Here is an 18,926-nt window from a genome sequence, read left to right on the forward strand (position 1 = left end):
CTCTACTTTTAGTGGTTTTCCTATGCTTTTCTTATACTAGAATTAAGTTATATAAATAATCTAATAGCATCTTTGGGAGGAAGCCTGGAATTTATAGTATGTGACAGTTATGAAAGAGCTTTAATAGAGCAGGTAAACAAAGTGAAGACCTATCCAAAAAGGGAATGTTTTTAAATTAGAGAAACCATGTTAACTATGTATTGACAGAATTTTAGTGGAGTATAGCATCATTATAAATGAGGTTTAATTTGGAGGTTCATGAATGGTATGATTTCCTACTGAAATTAATAATACCTTCTTGACCTGTGGAAATCTGTCACATGAATGTGCTTTAAGAAATAAATTAACTTCATGGAGCAGAGAAGAGAGCACAGGCAAAGAAAATGTACCATTTTTTATAAACTGGTATTTGAGACTCATCCTGACTTTTCATTTGTTTGCTTGCTTTTTGGTATTCAGGGCTGGATCCTCTATGAACTGTAAGATTTCCATTTCTTTTTCTTTAAAAACCACTGGCTGGGCTTCCTAGCTTCTTTTCTCTAGGCTGATATCCAATTCTTAGTCCTGGAGCAAACAGATATAACCCAACCCAAATCTCACCAAGTTAAACCTTATTTCTCCTCATAACAAGGAGCAGCTTAAACAACTCACTGCAGGATTCTTCCCTTCGCAGAAGTCTGGGACAGATAAAAGATGGGGAATAGAGGATGATGCTGAGAGAGAACGTGTTCACCCCAACACTTCATCAAAACTTCAGGATGAGAGAAGATCTTCCTTTTTCATTTATTTTTTTAAAAGATTTATTTATTTAATTTGAAAGTCAGAAAGAAAGTTAGAGAGAGGAGAGGTGGTGGGGGAGTCTTCCACCTGCTGGGTCATTCCCCAAATGGCAGCAATGGTCTGCACTGGGCTGGTCTGAGGCCAGGAGCCAGGAGCCTATTCTGGGTCTCCCACGTGGGTACAGGGGACCAAGGACTTGGGCTATCTTCCACTGCTTTCCCAGGCCGTAATAGAGAGCTATATCAGAAGTGGAGCAGCCAGGACTCAAACTGGCGCCCATATGGGATGCCGGTACTGCAGACGGCAGCCTTATCCGGTATGCCACAGTGCCGGCCTCTCATTTAATTTTTTACACTTATTTCTTACATTTTAAAAAATATTAATATAAAGAGGACAAATTTCATGTATTTCATAAATCTGATTGGAAGAATATGATAATACTTTCCTCTCTCCCTCCCTCAGATGGATCTTCTAAAAATGAAGTTTCAGTGAAAATTTTGCTTTCCCTACGGAGATTAAAAATAAAAAAGTCAAGTAGAATTGAGAATCTCTAAAGCATATCAGTGAGTACCTCAATAATGCTCATAATCTTGACCACATAAATCATAATCTTTTGGATTAGTCCTAATCTTATGGAAAATATTGAGATAATGAAGGGGTCTTGCTCTAATATCAAAGGCCAATGTTTCTCAGCAATTTCTTCTTTGTTCAGTTAGCATAGGACTTTATGATAAAGCTGTGGTCACTGAAGGATAGCACAGTCTCTATTTGGGGAAGATATGTGAAATGTCTTCGAGGCCAGTGCCGTGGCTCAATAGGCTAATCCTCCGCCTGCAGCACCCGCACACCAGGTTCTAGTCCCGGTCCAGGCGCCGGATTCTGTCCCGGTTGCCCCTCTTCCAGGCCAGCTCTCTACTGTGGCCAGGGAGAGCAGTGGAGGATGGCCCAAGTGCTTGGGCCCTGCACCTGCATGGGAGACCAGGAGAAGCACCTGGCTCCTGCCTTCAGATCAGCGCAGTGCGCCGGCCGCAGCAGCCATTGGAGGGTGAACCAACGGCAAAGGAAGACCTTTCTCTGTCTCTCTCTCTCTCTCACTGTCCACTCTGCCTGTCAAAAAAGAAAAAAAAAAGTCTTCAAATGTTCTGCCTGTAGTTTTGTGGAACAGCTCTTTCCTCACCAAGAATGAGCCTGCAAGGTGATCTTCACCTAGATTTAACAGGTTAACAGGATGACTGCTTCAATTTTTTAACAAGGTTTGTGATTTCCTTTCCTTTTTTTAAATATCTTTGAGAAATAACTATATTGGACAGGATACCATTTTATACTTTATGTTAGGAATTCATTAATACATTAGATTCTCAGGGTCATAGCAAAGGTATAATAATTGCTACAACACAATTCCCATGTTAATATGATATGAATAAAAAGAGAACAGATTCAATGTTTTCAGATACAATTCTAAAAATATAATGATACAGCCGGCACCAAGGCTCACCAGGCTAATCCTCCACCTGTGGTGCCGGCACTCTGGGTTCTAGTCCCAGTTGGGGTGCTGGTTCTGTCCCGATTGCTCCTCTTCCAGTTCTGCTCTCTGCTGTGGCCCGGGAAGGCAGTGGAGGATGGCCCAAGTGCTTGGGCCCTGCACCTGAATGGGAGACCAGGAGGAAGCGCCTGGCTCCTGGCTTTGGATCAGCACAGTGCGCTGGCCGTGGCGGCCATTTCGGGGGTGAACTAATGGAAAAGGAAGACCATTCTCTCTGTCTCTCTCTCTCTCACTGTCTGACTCTGCCTGTCAAAAAAAAATATAATGATACTTTTCTTCCTCTTTCCTTCCCCTCTGTTTCTCTTTCTTCCTTCCTTCCTTTTCTAATTTTGGGGACAACATATTTTTAATTTACATCATAATCAAATACTTAATGCTCCACCTAATAAAATATTCAGTAAGTAAAATGACCCTATTTCAACAGAAACATAGGCAAAGGCTCTATATAATAATCAAATGAAAAGATGATTTGATTAATATAAAGTATATTTTAAAATAAACATAGATCACTAGAAGTATAATAGTATATCGTTCTTGAGCATTGGTTTGACAAAGATATAAAACCAAGTTCAATGATAGAAATGTTATCTCTACCAGTCCTCATGTACTTATAATGTAGCTAGTATGAGTAAGGAACTCAGTTTTTACCATTATTTAATTTAAATTAATTTAAAGTTCAATAATCCCATGTGCCCAATGGCCTCCATACTGAAGTACAGTTCTGAAGAACAAACACCTTCTCCTGCCTTCACCACACCCTCTGCCTTTCCTTTGCAACCCTGCTCAAAAGTCCCCTCAGAGCCCTAAGTTGGAAATGCTTGCTCCTTATAGTGTGCTTCCACAGAAGCACCTGCACTTCTTCAGAACTGATCCCCTGAGCAGAAAGCATGCCAGTAGACTTCCTCTGGCAAACCATAATTTCCTCAAAAACAGGAATGTTTTTATTCACTTTCACTATCTCAGTATCTAGCAGAGAGTCTCACTCACAGTAGATTCTCATTCCATTTTCATGAAATAAATGTCAGAAAGAGGCTGGAAGCAGCCAATTAATCAAGGAAGTTCTAAAAGAAAATTGAATGATTGTGGAAAACTATCCTTTTGCCTGCTATGTCTTTTCTTGTTCACCTCATTAAAGCCATTTCCATCTTATCAAAATCTTAGCTAAGTGGTCTAGCTAGCATTTCTGCTACAGTAATTTCCAGGGCATCTGATCAAATCAGCCACAAGGCGCCCCTGCCTTTTACAGCTGCAACCCATCTGCTCTCTCACCCTCAAAGATGGCTGGTTTTAGGAAGGGAGAAAACAAGTCGCTTCATTGTGTTGCAAATGTCATGACAACACAAAAGGCAGGACACTTACCATCGCCAACATCAAAGTCCTTGAAAGCCAATTCAGAACCAGAATCATCAAGAAGGATTTCTCCATTTAGTGTGAACATCATGGTGTGTTCATTCATGTCAACCATACACCCTACAACATCACCTGCTTGCCAAGAGCGCCCATAGTGCTCGTTGCCCTGGTGCCACCGCTGGGCCTGTGGAGGAGAGAAGTCTCTTGTCACAATGTAACTCAGGCAAATAGCACCGCCCCTCTCCTTCCTGGTCTGACTCCTCATCCGTGTCTTCTATCAAGGCAATGGTAGAAGGAACTCTTACAGCATTACAGTCTGCAGATGTGTTCAATGAGCTATACAGATGGCTGAGAATTCTAAACCTCTTATATTAACATCACAGACTATAGACTTGACAAACTCAAATGATGCTATGTCATGATTTTGAGAGGCAAGTATTAAAAATTTGAACCCACACATACTTCGTATTAGAAGAAAAACTATGTCTCTTTAGAATTTATTTTTTTCCACTATAATGATTGCTTCCCAGGATATGGGTCATTTTTCTCCATTCCAAGAACTGAAAAGAATTAGGAGTTGGAATTTATCACTTAAAATGACAATCTAATTTTCATTTATTTCAAAATAAAACTCCTTACCTTGGAACCAATGTCACTGATACCTTTAACAAAACAGAAATCTAAAAGCATTGCAGTTATATACTAAAACCAAAAAAGCTTCATCAAACCTAAAAATATTCTTAAGAAATCTGTTGAAATAACAAGCCAAAATCAGATATAGATAGAAACTTTTTATATACATATATCAGTGAAATCTCATAAATATACTTGAAACATAATTTTCAGAAATGTGATTTTTGGGCCTATAGTATATTCCACAAATTTTTTAAAGATATATTTACTTATTTATGTATTTGGAAGAGTTATAAATTGAGAGAAGGAAAGAAAGAGACAGAGAAAGAGATGTGGAGAAAGAGATTTTCCATCTGCTGGTTCACTCCTCAGATGGCTGCAATGGCCAGGGCTGGGCCAGGCCAAAGCCAAGAGCCAGGAGCTTCATCCAGGTCTCCCACGTGGGTGGCAGGGGCCCAAACACTTGGACCATTACTGCTGCTTTTCCCAGGCCATTAGTAGGAAGCTGGATAGGAAGTAGAGCAGCCAGGACAGGAACTAGAGCCTGTACAGGATGCCAGCATTGCAGGCAGTGCCTTTACTGGTTATACCACAATGCTGGCCCCTACTCCAGTAATATTTAAGCACAAAAGTAGTATGGCAATTATTTTCTCAAGGAAATCTTTTAACATTATGGTTAAACATCACTTTCATGGTGAATTCATATGTAATTTTATATAGTCACTGAGGCAAAATGATTACAGAATTCCTCTCAAAGAACATATTGTACTTTTTAAGGAATTAATTAAATTAGTTATCAAAAGGCATCAAAACCCAGAACGCACTTACCACCAACCCTATCCCTGTACCTAAACTGAAGATCCTTTCTTCCTTCTGATCTGATTGGGCTAACAGGGATTTTAACGGCTTTATTTTTTTTCTAAGATTTTATTTATTTGAGAAGTAGAAATACAGACAGAGGGAGAGAAAGGTGTTCCATCTCCTGGTTCACTCCCCAAATGGCTTTAAGGGCCAGAACTAGACCGTTATGAAACCAGGAGCTTCTTCCAGGTTTCCCATACAAGTGCAGGGATCCAAGTACCTGGGCCATCTTCCACTGCTTTCCTAGGCCATAGCAGAGAGCTGGATTGGAAGATAAGCAGCTGGGACAGGAATCAGTGCCCATATGGGATGCTGGTGCTATAAGAGGCGGCTTAACCTACTATGGCACAGTGCAGGCCCTGATTTTAACTTCTTAAGGGTAGCACCTGCTCTGGCTCCTTACAGTTGATTCTCAGGAAGAGCAAAGCTAAAGCTACATTTTAAAAACAACTAATTAATTTGAGAGACACAGGGAGAGAGAGACAGCATGTTCTCATCCACTGGTTTATTACTCAGATATCTACAATTACCAGACTTGATCCAGACTGAAAGTATGTATTGGGAACCCAATCCAGGTCTCCCACATGGGTAGCAAGGACCCAGCTATTTGCTGCCTCCCAGGATGTGCACTGGCAGGAAACCAGAACTGGAAGCAGAGTTGGAGCTCAAATGGAGACACTTCTTATATAATACAGTTTCCCAACCTGCATCTAAACCTCTAGGCCAAACCTACCCCTTTACCACCTTTCACCTGTTGTTTCTTTTTTTTTTTTAAGTTTATATTAAATTTACCAACTTTGACCTCCAAAAAAAGAATTTAAAATTTTCCATCTGAAATTTAAAACAGGAATTAGGAAATTTGATGTTTCAGGACAAGATGCATCAATTATCTAAATTTTTAGCCTAGAAATGATTTTCCACACAATACATCACACATCTGAAATAACCAATTGTTAAATATCTTTATGAAAATTATTCTAGTTTTTGTTTTTCAATTTAATAATAGCTTTTACTCTCAAATGAAAAGGAATATAAATCAGAATAAAAAGTCAGAAGTGAAAAGATCAAAAAATAAAATATCTATACAAAAGTGACTATAATTGCCCAATTCTGGCTTGGATCATAGATTTTAATTGTATTTTATTCTAAACATTTTTAAACATTTGAATAATATATAAATAACAAAATAAGGACCAGATCTTCTATCAACTTTAAGAAACAGACATAGGCCGGCGCAGCGGCTCACTAGGCTAATTCTCCGCCTAGCGGCGCCGGCACACGGGGTTCTAGTCCCGGTCAGGGCGCCGGATTCTGTCCCGGTTGCCCCTCTTCCAGGCCAGCTCTCTGCTGTGGCTAGGGAGTGCAGTGGAGGATGGCCCAGGTGCTTGGGCCCTGCACCCCATGGGAGACCAGGAAAAGCACCTGGCTCCTGGCTCCTGCCATCGGATCAGCGCGGTGCGCCGGCTGCAGTGCGCCGGCCGCGGCGGCCATTGGAGGGTGAACCAATTGCAAAGGAAGACCTTTGTCTCTGTCTTTCTCTCTCACTGTCCACTCTGCCTGTCAAAAAAAAAAAAAAGAAAAAAAAAAAAAGAAAAAGAAACAGACATTAACCTTGTTGATAAATGGGACCTGTGCTGTGGTTCAGCAGGTTAAAGATGCAGCCTGGAGCACTGGAACCCCAATGGGACACCCAGAAGAAGCTCTCGGCTCTTGGCGTCAGGATCGGCTCAGCTCCAGCCATTGTGGCCATTTGGGGAGTGAACCAGCAGATGAAGACCTCTCCTCTTTACCTATCTATAAATTCTTTCAAATAAATCAAATAAATTTTTAACAAAAAGGCATATTAAAAAAATTCTTGAAAACTGCAATTATGATTATAAACAACCTACCCTTAAGTATTATTCTATTAAAATTTTACACATATCATTAACTTCTGTTTAAGAATAAATTCCTTGGGGCCTGTGCTGTGGCATAGCAGGTTAACGCCCTGGCCTGAAGTGCCGGCATCCCATATGGGCCGGTTCGAGACCTGGCTGCTCCACTTCCAATCCAGCTCTCTGCTATGGCCTGGGAAAGTAGTAGAAGATGGCCCAAGTCTTTGGGCCCCTGCACTGGCATGGGAGACCGGAAGAAACTCCTGGCTCCTGACTTTGGATCGGCATAGATCTGGCCATTGCGGTCAACTGGGGAGTGAACCATCGGATGGAAGCCCTCTCTCTCTCTCTCTCTCTGCCTCTCCTCTTTCTGTGGAACTCTGACTTTAAAATAGATAAATAAATCTTAAAAAAAATAAATTCCTTATATGGAACTTCTCTACTTAAGTATATGCATTTTTCCTTTTAGGTATATCTTTAACACTTTGAATAGACAGGATGGGTCATTTTGATCACCACAGAGTAGCAATGCATTATTTGGTGAACTTCACAGTACTCATGGGGTAAGGAAAATTGTTTTGGGATTTCAAGAACAACAATTTTCCTATGAACTATTTTTCCAAGTTTGTGCTGTTTCAAATACTGTTGTTATTACTGCACCAAAAGGGACAGCAAGAGGAAACCAGTGATGCAGTGTGGGAACACACAGGCACCTGGTACACAGGAACATACAAAATCTAGTGCCCAACTAAGTCTACTCACCTTGAAGCCATCAAAAGCAAAGGCACGTTCATCCGAGCCAAGCTCCTGATCCGGCTGACAACCTGGCCTGCTCCAGCCAACCCTCATGTCTCCAGAAGTGACAGCCTCAAATTCAAAGTACCACCGTCCTGCCTTCACTGCATAGGTCTTCTCAGCACGGAAGATCCGGAACCGTTCCCCTGTGCCACTGCACACTTCGGCTCTGGCAGCTGTGGATTTTAAAGAGATTCTCGTGGTCATTGGATGAGGAATCAGAAAAGAAGGGAGGTGTATTAGTCTCTTGTTGGCTACTATAATAAAATTCCAGAGCCATGTAACTTATAAAAGGAAAAGATCTCTTTAGTTCACAGTTTTAGAGGTTTGGATTCAAGATTAGACAGCCCCATTGGTTTGGCCTCAGTTGAGAGTGGTGGATGTTGGATGGTGGAATGCATGAAAGAAAGGATCATCTGTCTAGCTGGAGGAGAGAGACAGGCTGGGTCAAAGCGCATGCTTTCTAACAGCCCTTTTGTGAGAACTACCTTCCAATAGCATACTCCCACTGACCCAAGGACTTCCTGTTGGGTCCACCTCTTAGACAACATAAATGGATAAGGTTTCTCCTTTCTCAGTACCTTTAACATGACTTTGGAGTTTAAAATCCTGCATGAGTTTGGGAGCCAAATCATATTCAAACCATAGCAAGAGGATATCATCTAACTTTAGAAATTAAAACTGTACTAGTGATGATGATACCTTCCAAGCTAATCTTGTTTTACATGTTACTAAGTGTCTTTTGTATCTCTTGACAGAATCACTTGACAAGGTGGAAAGCTCCAGAGCCTCTACTGGAGAACCTGGAAATTAAACATCAGTAATGCTGCCAGTGGAGGTGGAGATTCCTCTGTTATTCCCTTCTCAGGAGGGAGCTGTGATTCTTAAAAAAAAAAAAAAAAAAGAAAGAAAGAAAGAAAGAAACAAACAAACAAACTACTTTACTTGATTTGGTAATGGAAGACCAGATGAGCTTGCAGGCACAGATGGAAAGGAGATCAAACAGATCTCAACTGTTCTGCATAAGAAATGAGTAGACATTTGTGGCTAGGAGGGAAGGCAGGAGTAGCAGCTATAGAGCCTGTATGTCTTAGTGGTGGTGGTGGTGTGTGTGTGTGTGTGTGAGTAAAGCTCTACAGCAGAGAATGGTAACCAACAATAGAAATGTTGTGTTTTTTGAGAATTAGAATATGCAGGGGGAACAAAAGGGCCAGAGTTCAACATCAAAACCAATGTGGTGCCAAGGGGTTAAAAAAAAGGTAGGAAATGAGATGTAGGTCCAACTGAGACTGAGCACTAAAGAGCAAAAATCTCAGCTGGAGAAACCCAGAGCCAGAATGACCATGAGGAGAGCCTTTCGGAAGCTAGGGGACAGGAACAGGCTCTCCTGTGATGCTGTCCCACCACAGCTAAGATCCACTCCAGACTGAGGAGGAAGCTTCAGTGGTCTTACTAACATCACACTACCAGTCAGTGGCAGGACTCAGCAGCCACGTAATGCTGCAATTGCTTTTGTTCCCCTTCTGTTCCAGAAGCTGGCACTGAGTTAACATTAGTTCTTTGCTTCTCCTTTAAGCGTTGGTAAAGCCCTTACAAGTAATTCCAGTTTAATAACAGTTTAATCTTTGATGTGGCAGAACCATATTAGAACCACAAAAATAATCTAGGTAAATCATAAAAGTTATCAAGACATATCATAAATAGCAAGATCACTCTATGCAACAATTAAAGATTTGAATGCAATACAGCTGTGACTGGAATAAGGCCTATAGCATGAGGCAGCACCCATGGTGGTTTAGCCAATAAAATCATCATAACTACTTTTTGAAAATGGTGGCAGCAGTAACAGAACACCCTGCTGACCTGGACCTCTGACACCCTTCAAAAGCTAGGTTAAGTCTGCAGAAAACAGGCACACATCTCTATGGTATAAAGCATTCTTGTTTCTATTACTAAACGAAATGTGTTTTTAAAGATAGAACATCAAACTACTTTTTGAGAAAAAAATACCACCAGACTTTATGATATTTAAAGGCATTTGCTCTTATTAAGAAACTAGTTCTCAGTGCTACAGGACTAAAAAATACAAGTCAAATTTTTCATTTAAAGTTAGTATTTCCTCAAGAGAGTTATTAATTGATCACTTCCTTACAAGATGGTTGTAACCTTCCCGAAAGTAATCAAAGAGATTCAAAGATGAACTATGGACTATTCAAAGTTTGGAGAACACTTTTAGGAAAGAAAAATATTCTTATGTTACTACTCTTTAATTATGCTGACATTTGCAAATGAAATTTTATATTACATTGTATGCATTAATAGATTCAGCTTTGAATTTTCTGAAAATTTTCAATAGTTTTTAGAAAATTATTGAAAAAAACCCATGTTCATTTTCCTCTGTTAGATTTTCAAGGCATCAGACTTCACATATACGCATCATACTCAAGGAATGCAAACAAACTTTAATATTAGATCAAATATTTTGGAAGGTAAACTTGGTGTAAGAATATAATAAATTTTCTTCAAAACTCTACTACAAATTTCTCTTGGTACTAAAACATGCCATTAATTCCCTCCATTAATATAGGTAATGAAATTAGGGGTCTTCTGGGGACCAGCATTGTGGCATAGGGAATTAAGCTGATGCTTGCAATGCCAGCATCTCGTATGGGTGCCAGTTTGAGTCCTGCCTGCTCCACTTCAATCAGCTCCCTGCTAATGCATCTGGGAAAGCAGCAGACAACGGCCCAAGCACTTGGGCTCCTGCACCCAAGGGGAGGCCCGGAAGAAGCTCCTGGCTTTTGGCTTCCTCCTGGCCCAGTCATGGCCATTGTAGTCAGTGAGGAGGTGAACCAGTGGATGGATGACCTTTTTTTTTTCCCTCTCTCTCCCTCTCTGTCTCTCCTTTTTTCCTGTGACTCTGCCCTTCAAAGTATTAAGTAAATCTTTAAAAAAAAATAGGGAGGACTATATGCAAAAAGTGAGGTGCCCGCGCCGTGGTGGCTCAATAGGCTAATCCTCCGCCTGCAGCACCGGCACACCAGGTTATAGTCCCGGTCCCGGTGCCGGATTCTGTCCCAGTTGCCCCTCTTCCAGACCAGTTCTCTGCTGTGGCCTGGGAGTGCAGTGGAGGATGGCCCAAGTGCTTGGGCCCTGCACCCCATGGGAGACCAGGAGAAGCACCTGGCTCCTGCCATCGGATCAGCACGGTGCACTGGCCGCAGCGGCCATTGGAGGGTGAACCAACGGTAAAAGGAAGACCTTTCTCCCTGTCTCTCTCACTGTCCACTCTGCCTGTCAAAAAAAAAAAAAAAATGTGCAGGAATAGTGATGTGGAATTGTTTTCCCAATTCTAATCTGCTGTACTATTCTTATACTTCTTGATGTTACTCAACCTGAACTTGAAATGAACATGCTACTCACAGGCACCATCATGCAAGGGACTTCACAGTGACATATTTTCTTTTTTATTTTTTAACTTCCATGGATCAATCTCCAAATGCCTGTGTAGTTCCTATTCCATATTCCTTAAAATTCCTTAATTTAGGGTATCCAGTAAACATGCTTTAAGAGTAACAGTTCAGCATTATGCTTCTAGATAAATATTAACACAAAATAAAAATCTGGATTCATAGGGATTAAAAAAAAAAAACAAAGGAATCTGAAACAAATATGCTTTGCATAGCTTGTGGCATCAAGCCCCTGGGTACAAAGTGGCCCCACAAGCATGTGCTGAGCTGAACCGAGAAGCACAGATTCTCCCAAGCCCTGCATACAGGAGCTCAGGCAAACAGCACCCCTGTCAAAGCAAAGAAATCTCTCCCTCACATGAAATTAGTCCATTTTACTCAACTTCGCACACGCTATAGTCTTATGTGTTTGGTAAGCAATTCTAATTTCTCTAATTGTATTACAGCAATGATTTTTATATTTTTAAATGAATATAGTAATTGGCATTTAAAAATGAACGGCTAAAAGATACATTCCTAATGAACAATATCAAGGCTATTGGTACTTAACATAGAAGTATACTTTTAAGAAACCACCTCTAGATTAAGGGAGGTCTAATAGAATGCTGTTTGCTTCCAACACTAACAGACCTGGCAGAAAGGGTAAATAACCAAAGAATGATCAAATAAAGCCTAAAGTAACAGCAGGTGCATCATTCTCCAAACTATACATTTTCAAGACATATACCACTAGAGGGCAGTCAAGTACTGATTATGGATTAAAATCATAAATTATAATATACCACAGAGGAAATTGGCTAGTCTCTGAAATTTTACATCTATCCAGAATCCTTTATGTATTTATATAATACTTCAAAATGTGAACCTCAATGAAATGTGGAAAACAATCAGAATAATTTCATTTTTTAAAATGTTTTAAAATATTGCTAAAAACACTCCAAATATTTTACAACTCAAATAACCAGTTCATTTTTAACCTGGAGTATGTAAGCACTGGGTGACAAATGGGAAATAAATCATAAACCTGTTTAATTATTCAAGTTTATATATATAACTCTTTAAATGTCAGCAACAACACTATAGCCAATTAACATTTTTAATCTCATCTTAATGATGACCAGACTTATTTTGCTTTCTGTTACAAAATTTCTCACATCTACCCTGGAATTTCCATTTCCATCATCCTTGTTCAGAGAATCACAATTTTTCTAAAGCCACCCAGTTGGTCTATCTCCAAGCACCCTCCCCTTCCAATCTGTTCCTTTATACTGTTACCACACTTATATCGCTATTGTGAACTGTTATGACACATCAAAGTCTTGCTTTAAAACTTCATGGGGCTGACACTACACAGATTTAACCACATTTCTTAGCTCGTTTTTCAAGGTAGTCATATTTTGTCTCAATCCTTCTACCTTCATCCATTACTATTTTCTCCCTGTTTGCACCTCATACTCTGACTAGCCTGTCAACCACTCCTCAAGTTTCTGTATACACAACCACAACATATATACTTTCACTGCAGTGGGAATGTCCCTTCTGACACTAATTGGTGGCTTTGGGATCCGCAAGGAGGGAAGGCCTATACTTCCGGGAATGGAAAGTCCCTACCTGTACTTCCGGGGACGAAAAGTCCTTGTCAAAGTCCCCATGGGTGCCTAAAGGTCAACCAATGAGGATCAGCCCTGCCTCAACCTTTAACCCTCATGCCCTGTATCTATAAAAGGAGCCCTCCCAACCTCTGACGCGTGACTTTCCTGGCTCCCCGCTCTGTTGGGTCCTGGGAACCTCGCCTGGGAGCAGAATCCCAATAAAAGCTTGTGAATTAATTGATTCGTCTACCTGGGAAGATTTGTTACGCGCTGGACACCTTGCACTAATCTCTACCCGAAATTGTGGTCCCTTCAACATGCAACTCAAAAGCCATTTTCTCCCTTTATAGATTCTTCTCCTTAGAAAAGTAACCTTTATGATGTATTTTATAAAGATCAATTTAATCCCTACTGTAATGTAGGCATGCAGTTGGATTCAAGGATATAGTGGGAAACAAGAAACATGAACTCAGTTTCTTTTGTGTTCTACAAAATGCTTGCATCATAGTTCATTTCTCCCATAACTTCAGTAAGAATAAACTTTGCCAAATGTCAATGGCTCTATCTCTACATGTTTAAAAGTCAGAGACTAGGCTATAGTCTGATCCTCATTTTCCTCCCATTTTTCATTTCCTTATACTAACACATTCATTCTTTAAATTCATTAAATTCTCTTTCTTCCCTTTCTTGCATATACAGATTTCCCATAGTTTCTTGCCCTTTTAACCATTTCCCAGCTTGCTCTGCTAATCACAATTGCTATCCAATCTCAGTACCTTTATTCTCAACATCTATACATGTTCTGTTGAACAGGCTGGAATATGCATACAACCTACTGGCAACACTAACTCAAAGCCTCCAACCTCAATTGGACTATGAATGTTTCTCTGTAATCTATTTATCCCGTTGCAGTCTTTTTTCCCTGTTCCATCCCACAAAACAACCATTTCTAATCTTCATGGCTGAGTGCTGTCTTCAAGAATGGTAGAGAAAGAATCTCTAGAAATCTTCTACATAAAATCAATGAAAACTGGCAAAAATGGTACAAAGAATTTTTTTTCAGAGCTCTAAAAATCCACAAAAGCTAGAAACCATCTAGTTAGTATTTATTCAACAAAAATGGCTAAATGTTGGTAAGAACACAAAATCTAGTGTTGTAGTAACTTGTTTCATCTATCCCATCTTGCTAGCTCCAAGGTACATGGACAACCAATATCCCCTCAATCATAATGAAGACAAGGCACTTAGAGACCTGTTGGACAGAAGAACATGGTCGACTTTTGGTTTAAAAAATAAAAAGAGTTTCAGTTCCTGACTCCTCTTCGTTGTCTCCTGACATTTCTCAAATTCCACTCTATGCAAAGCCCTCTGAAATGATCACTGGCATTATGTTCTTATGTCTCCAAACCTTTGCATATGGGATGCCTGCACTGCAGGCAGAGGATTAACCCACTGAGCCACAGTGCAGGTCCCTGAAGATTTATGTTTAAATTGAAGCCATGTTTAATCCTTTGAGTGATAGTTTTTCTTCCTATTTTCTCTTTAGTTATCATGCTGTCATCAATAACTTTAGAAATGAGTGAGAATGACCTTAGAAGCACTTTCCCTTTTCTATGCATATCAGGAAAAAATACTGAGAATTCTTTGTAAATGTAAAATAAATAACTACCAATATGTTTGAAATGAAGCAAAGTGGGAATGAGGAAGGAAGAATAGATGATTATATATTTATTAAGACTCTAGATATCTAAAATAATAATATTCATTTGGAAAAGAATGAAAACTTGGAGGTCCCCAGAAGTCCCATCTGGGGTGCACATATGTTACCAGAATTTGGGGTAGCATATGATATCACTATATGCTTATTAATAAATCCCCAATATTAATAAGCCTGAGTGGGTTCTTGCCTAATATTTAAAGAAGAATTCTAAGTACTGGCATAAATAAATGAGGCAGCATGGTACATTTTAAGATTTTATTTAGTGAGAGAGATCATAGGAAAGTGAGGGCCCTGTCTAAAGGAGAGAGGTAGATCTGGGTTCACACCAAGTACCAGGAATCAGCCACGTGCAAGTGCAAGAGCATCTAGGCCAAGAAGCATAGGGTGTGTTGGCCTGAAGGCCACATGCCCTGGGGGCGCAGGGCTGCAGCCAGCTCCCTGCTGGCAAGAGGCCAAGGTGAGGGAAATGGAGGAAAAGGCCCAGACACACCCTATCCCAGGCTTTTAATCTGCTCAGGTGTGGCCAGGTAGGAACATGAGGTCACACAGGGGCATGGCAAAGGTATCAGGTAGGGCGTGAGGTCACACAGGGGCGTGGTGAAGGCATGGTCTTCCAGCTCAGAAACCTAATCAGTTTTAACCTGTATGCTTGCCTACTTCAGTTAATGTGTCAGACTATAAAACTACTGAATGTTTTCTTTTCTCAAACTTTTGTTATTTTCATTCTAACTTTTTTCAACAGGAAAAATATTGATCATCATCTTTACAAAACAAATGTTACAGAATTATAAAGTGAAAGGGATTCACAAGAACTCTCTACTATATCCCTCATTTATCTAAAAGGGTTGTTGAATAAAATAATATGAATTATGCAGAAACACTATAAAGTAATATATCATAAGATATTTTAATAAATATTTGAATGCCTTATATATACATGGTTGTTCATTAAAAACTGCATTTCATATATCAATTAAAAGAAGGCTTGTATAGCTGTGAAACCAGGGTATCTTAACACAATGAAAACCTGTAGGATCCCAGAATCACTGATAGCTTTATGCTTTCCTAAAGAAATAGAAGTATAAGACATAGTAACTCATAATCATGATTGCTCACTCATAATCATCCATGATCAGCAATGTGGTGAAGGAAATACTAATGTGAAGATGAAGACATTGAAGAGATGCCAGAAACAGAATTCAAAAAATTTGATCATAGGATTACTTAGATGTAATCAGAATCAAATCCAATAATTAAAGAAATCTGTACAGAACATGCATGAAAACGCTTCCCATGAAATTGAGATCATAAAGAGAAATCAAAATGAAATATTGGAAATGAAGAATCCAATGGATCAAATAAAAAATGAAGTGGAAAGCCTTAACAACAGTCTCAGTGAGGCAGAAGAAGGAAGGAATATCTGAGTTAGAAGACAAATTTCTGGAAATTTTACATTCAGAACGAAAAAAAGGAGAAGAAATTAGAAAACTTAAAAACAGTATTGGAGACTTATGAGATACTATAAAGAAATCCAACATATGGGTCATCTTAGGAGTTCCGAAGTGTGGAAAGACAACGGATTAGGAGGCATTTTTAGTGAAATAATTACAAAAAACTTCCTTAATTTGGAGAAAGAAAGGGGCGTCTAACTACAGGAAGCACATAGAATTCCTAGTAGGCATGACCAGAAAAGATCTTCACCATGACACATTGTAATCAAACTCTCCACAGTAAAACATACAGAAAAGATTCTAAAATGTGCGAGAGAAAAATGCCAGATTACTTTCAGAGGATCTCCAATTAGACTCACAGCTGATTTCTCATCAGAAACCCTTTAGACTAGGAGAAAATGGAGTGATATATTCCATGTTTTAAGAGAAAAAAACTATCAAGTCAGAATACTGTACCCGGCAAAGCTGTCATGTATGATGAAGGTGAAATAAAGACCTTCTATAACAAACAGAAATTGAAAGAATTTTTTTTTAATTCAAGGATTCACATGACAGTCTATTTTTTTATTTTATTTTCATTTTTTGACAGGCAGAGTGGAGAGTGAGAGAGACAGGGAGAAAGGTCTTCCTTTGCCGTTGGTTCACCCTCCAATGGCTGCTGCGGCCGGCGCACTGTGGCCGGCACACCGAGCTGATCCAATGGCAGGAGCCAGGTGCTTCTCCTGGTCTCCCATGAGGTGCAGGGCCCAAGCACTCAGGCCATCCTCCACTGCACTCCCTGGCCACAGCAGAGAGCTGGCCTGGAAGAGGGGCAACCGGGACAGAATCCGGTACCCCAACCCGGACTAGAACCCGGTATGCCAGCGCCGCAAGGCAGAGGATTAGCCTAGTGAGCCATGGCACCGGCCCAAAATTGAAAGAATTTGTCATCACTAATACAGCCTTACAAATGATGATTAACAATGTGATATACATAGAAACACAGAAACATGGTCATTGAAAGAAGGTGAAGGCAGAAAATCTAGCAGTAAAAGTACAAAGGATATCTAACATAAACAATGGCAATATTTATTAAAAATGGCAGGGCCAAGTTGTTACTTATCAATAGTCACTTTGAATGAAATGGCCTCAACTCTCCAGTTAAAAGATAATGAATGACTGAATGGATTAAAAAACAAAACCCGTCTATTTGCTGCCTACAAGAAACACATCTTACCTATAAAGACACACACAGACTGAAAATGAAAGAATGGAAAAAGTTATTACATGCTTACACAAACCAAGAGAGCTGGTGTAGCCATCCTAATATCAAACAAAATAGATTTAACACAAAATCAGTTAAAAGAGACAAAGAGGGGCACTATCTAATGATTAAGGAATCAATTCAACAGAAAGATGTGACTATAATAAATTTATATGTACCTAATTATAGGCTACCTGGCTATTTAAAAGAAATGCTAATGGATCTAAAGGGAGACATAGACTCTCATTCAGTAGTAATGGGGGACTTCAATACCCCACTTTCAGCAATGGACAGATGAATCACACAGAAAGTCACCAAGGAAACAACATAGTTAATCGGTACCATCGACCAAATGGACCTAATGGATATCTACAGAACTTTTCATCTTAGAGCTGTAGAATATACATTCTTCTCACCAGTGCTTGGAACTTCCTCTAGGGTAGAACACATTCTAGGCCATAAAGCAAGTCTCAGGAAATCAAAAAAAAAAAAAAATCAAAATTATGCATGCAACTTCTCGGACCGCAATGGAATGATGCTAGAAACCAGCAACTCAAGAATATCAAGAACATATGAAAACGCATGGAGACTTAACAACATGCTCCTAAATGGATAGTGGGTCATAGAAAAATCAAAAAACAAATCAAAAAACTTAAGGGAATGAATGAAGACAACAATACAACATAACAAAACATGCAATACAGCAAAAGCAGTGTTTTGAGGAAAGTTTATAGCAAGTAGTACCTACATGAAGAAATTGGAAGGGCACAAAATAAATGAGCTATCCAAGCATCTCAAGGACCTAGAAAAATAACAGCAAACTAAATCCAAAATTAGTAGGAGGAAAGAAATAATTAAAATCAGAGAAAAAATAAACAAAATTGAAACCAAAAAGATAAAAAGATCAGCAAAATAAAGAGTTGAATTTTTGAAAAAAAATAAATGATATTGACATACCACTGGCCCAACTAACCAAAAAAAAAAAAAAAAAAAAAAAGAGGGAGAAGATCAAATCAATAAAATCAGAGATATAAAGGGAAATGTAAAACAGTTACCAAAGAAATAAAAAGAATCATCAGAAATTACTAAAAGAGCTGTATACCAAAAAATAGGGAAACCTAGAAGAAATGGATAGATTTTTGGACACATAAAACCTGTCTAAATTGAGCCACAAAGACACAGAAAAAGAGAAATAACCAAGATGGAAACTGAGTAAGTAATAAAGCCCTTTCCAAAACAGAAAAGCCCAGGACCAGATGGCTTCACTGCTGAATTCTACCTGACATTTAAGGAAGAACTAACTCCAATTCTTCTCAAGCTATTCAAAACAACCGAAAGGGAGGGAATCCTCCCAAACTCCTTCTTTGAAGCGAGCATCACCTTAATTCCTTTACCTGAAAGATACAACAGAGAAAGAAAACTACAGACCAATTTCCCTGATGAACATAGATGCAAAATCCTCAACAAAATAACAGCCAATTGAATCCAACAATACATCAGAAAGCTCATTCACACACTTGGCTATGGGATTTATCCCTGGTATGCAGGGATAGTTCAACATTCACAAATCAATCAATGTGATACACTACATTAACAAATTGAAAAACAAAACAC

At 39.4% G+C, this 18,926-nt stretch overlaps 1 protein-coding gene across 8 annotated transcripts in view; it reads right to left on the bottom strand.

The window, feature by feature from the left end:
• RYR2 (ryanodine receptor 2) overlaps positions 1-18,926 on the bottom strand; it is a 772,754-nt gene that overhangs the window by 241,732 nt on the left and 512,096 nt on the right. For all 8 annotated transcript variants that reach the window (NM_001082757.1, XM_089311247.1, XM_089311246.1 and 5 more), the window contains 2 exon segments: positions 3,683-3,857; positions 7,804-8,012. In NM_001082757.1, coding sequence (NP_001076226.1) covers positions 3,683-3,857; positions 7,804-8,012 — 384 coding nt within the window.

This window comes from Oryctolagus cuniculus, chromosome 13, assembly GCF_051225735.1.
Source record: "Oryctolagus cuniculus isolate XC-2025 breed Fujian yellow rabbit chromosome 13, ASM5122573v1, whole genome shotgun sequence".
Taxonomy (NCBI): domain Eukaryota; kingdom Metazoa; phylum Chordata; class Mammalia; order Lagomorpha; family Leporidae; genus Oryctolagus; species Oryctolagus cuniculus.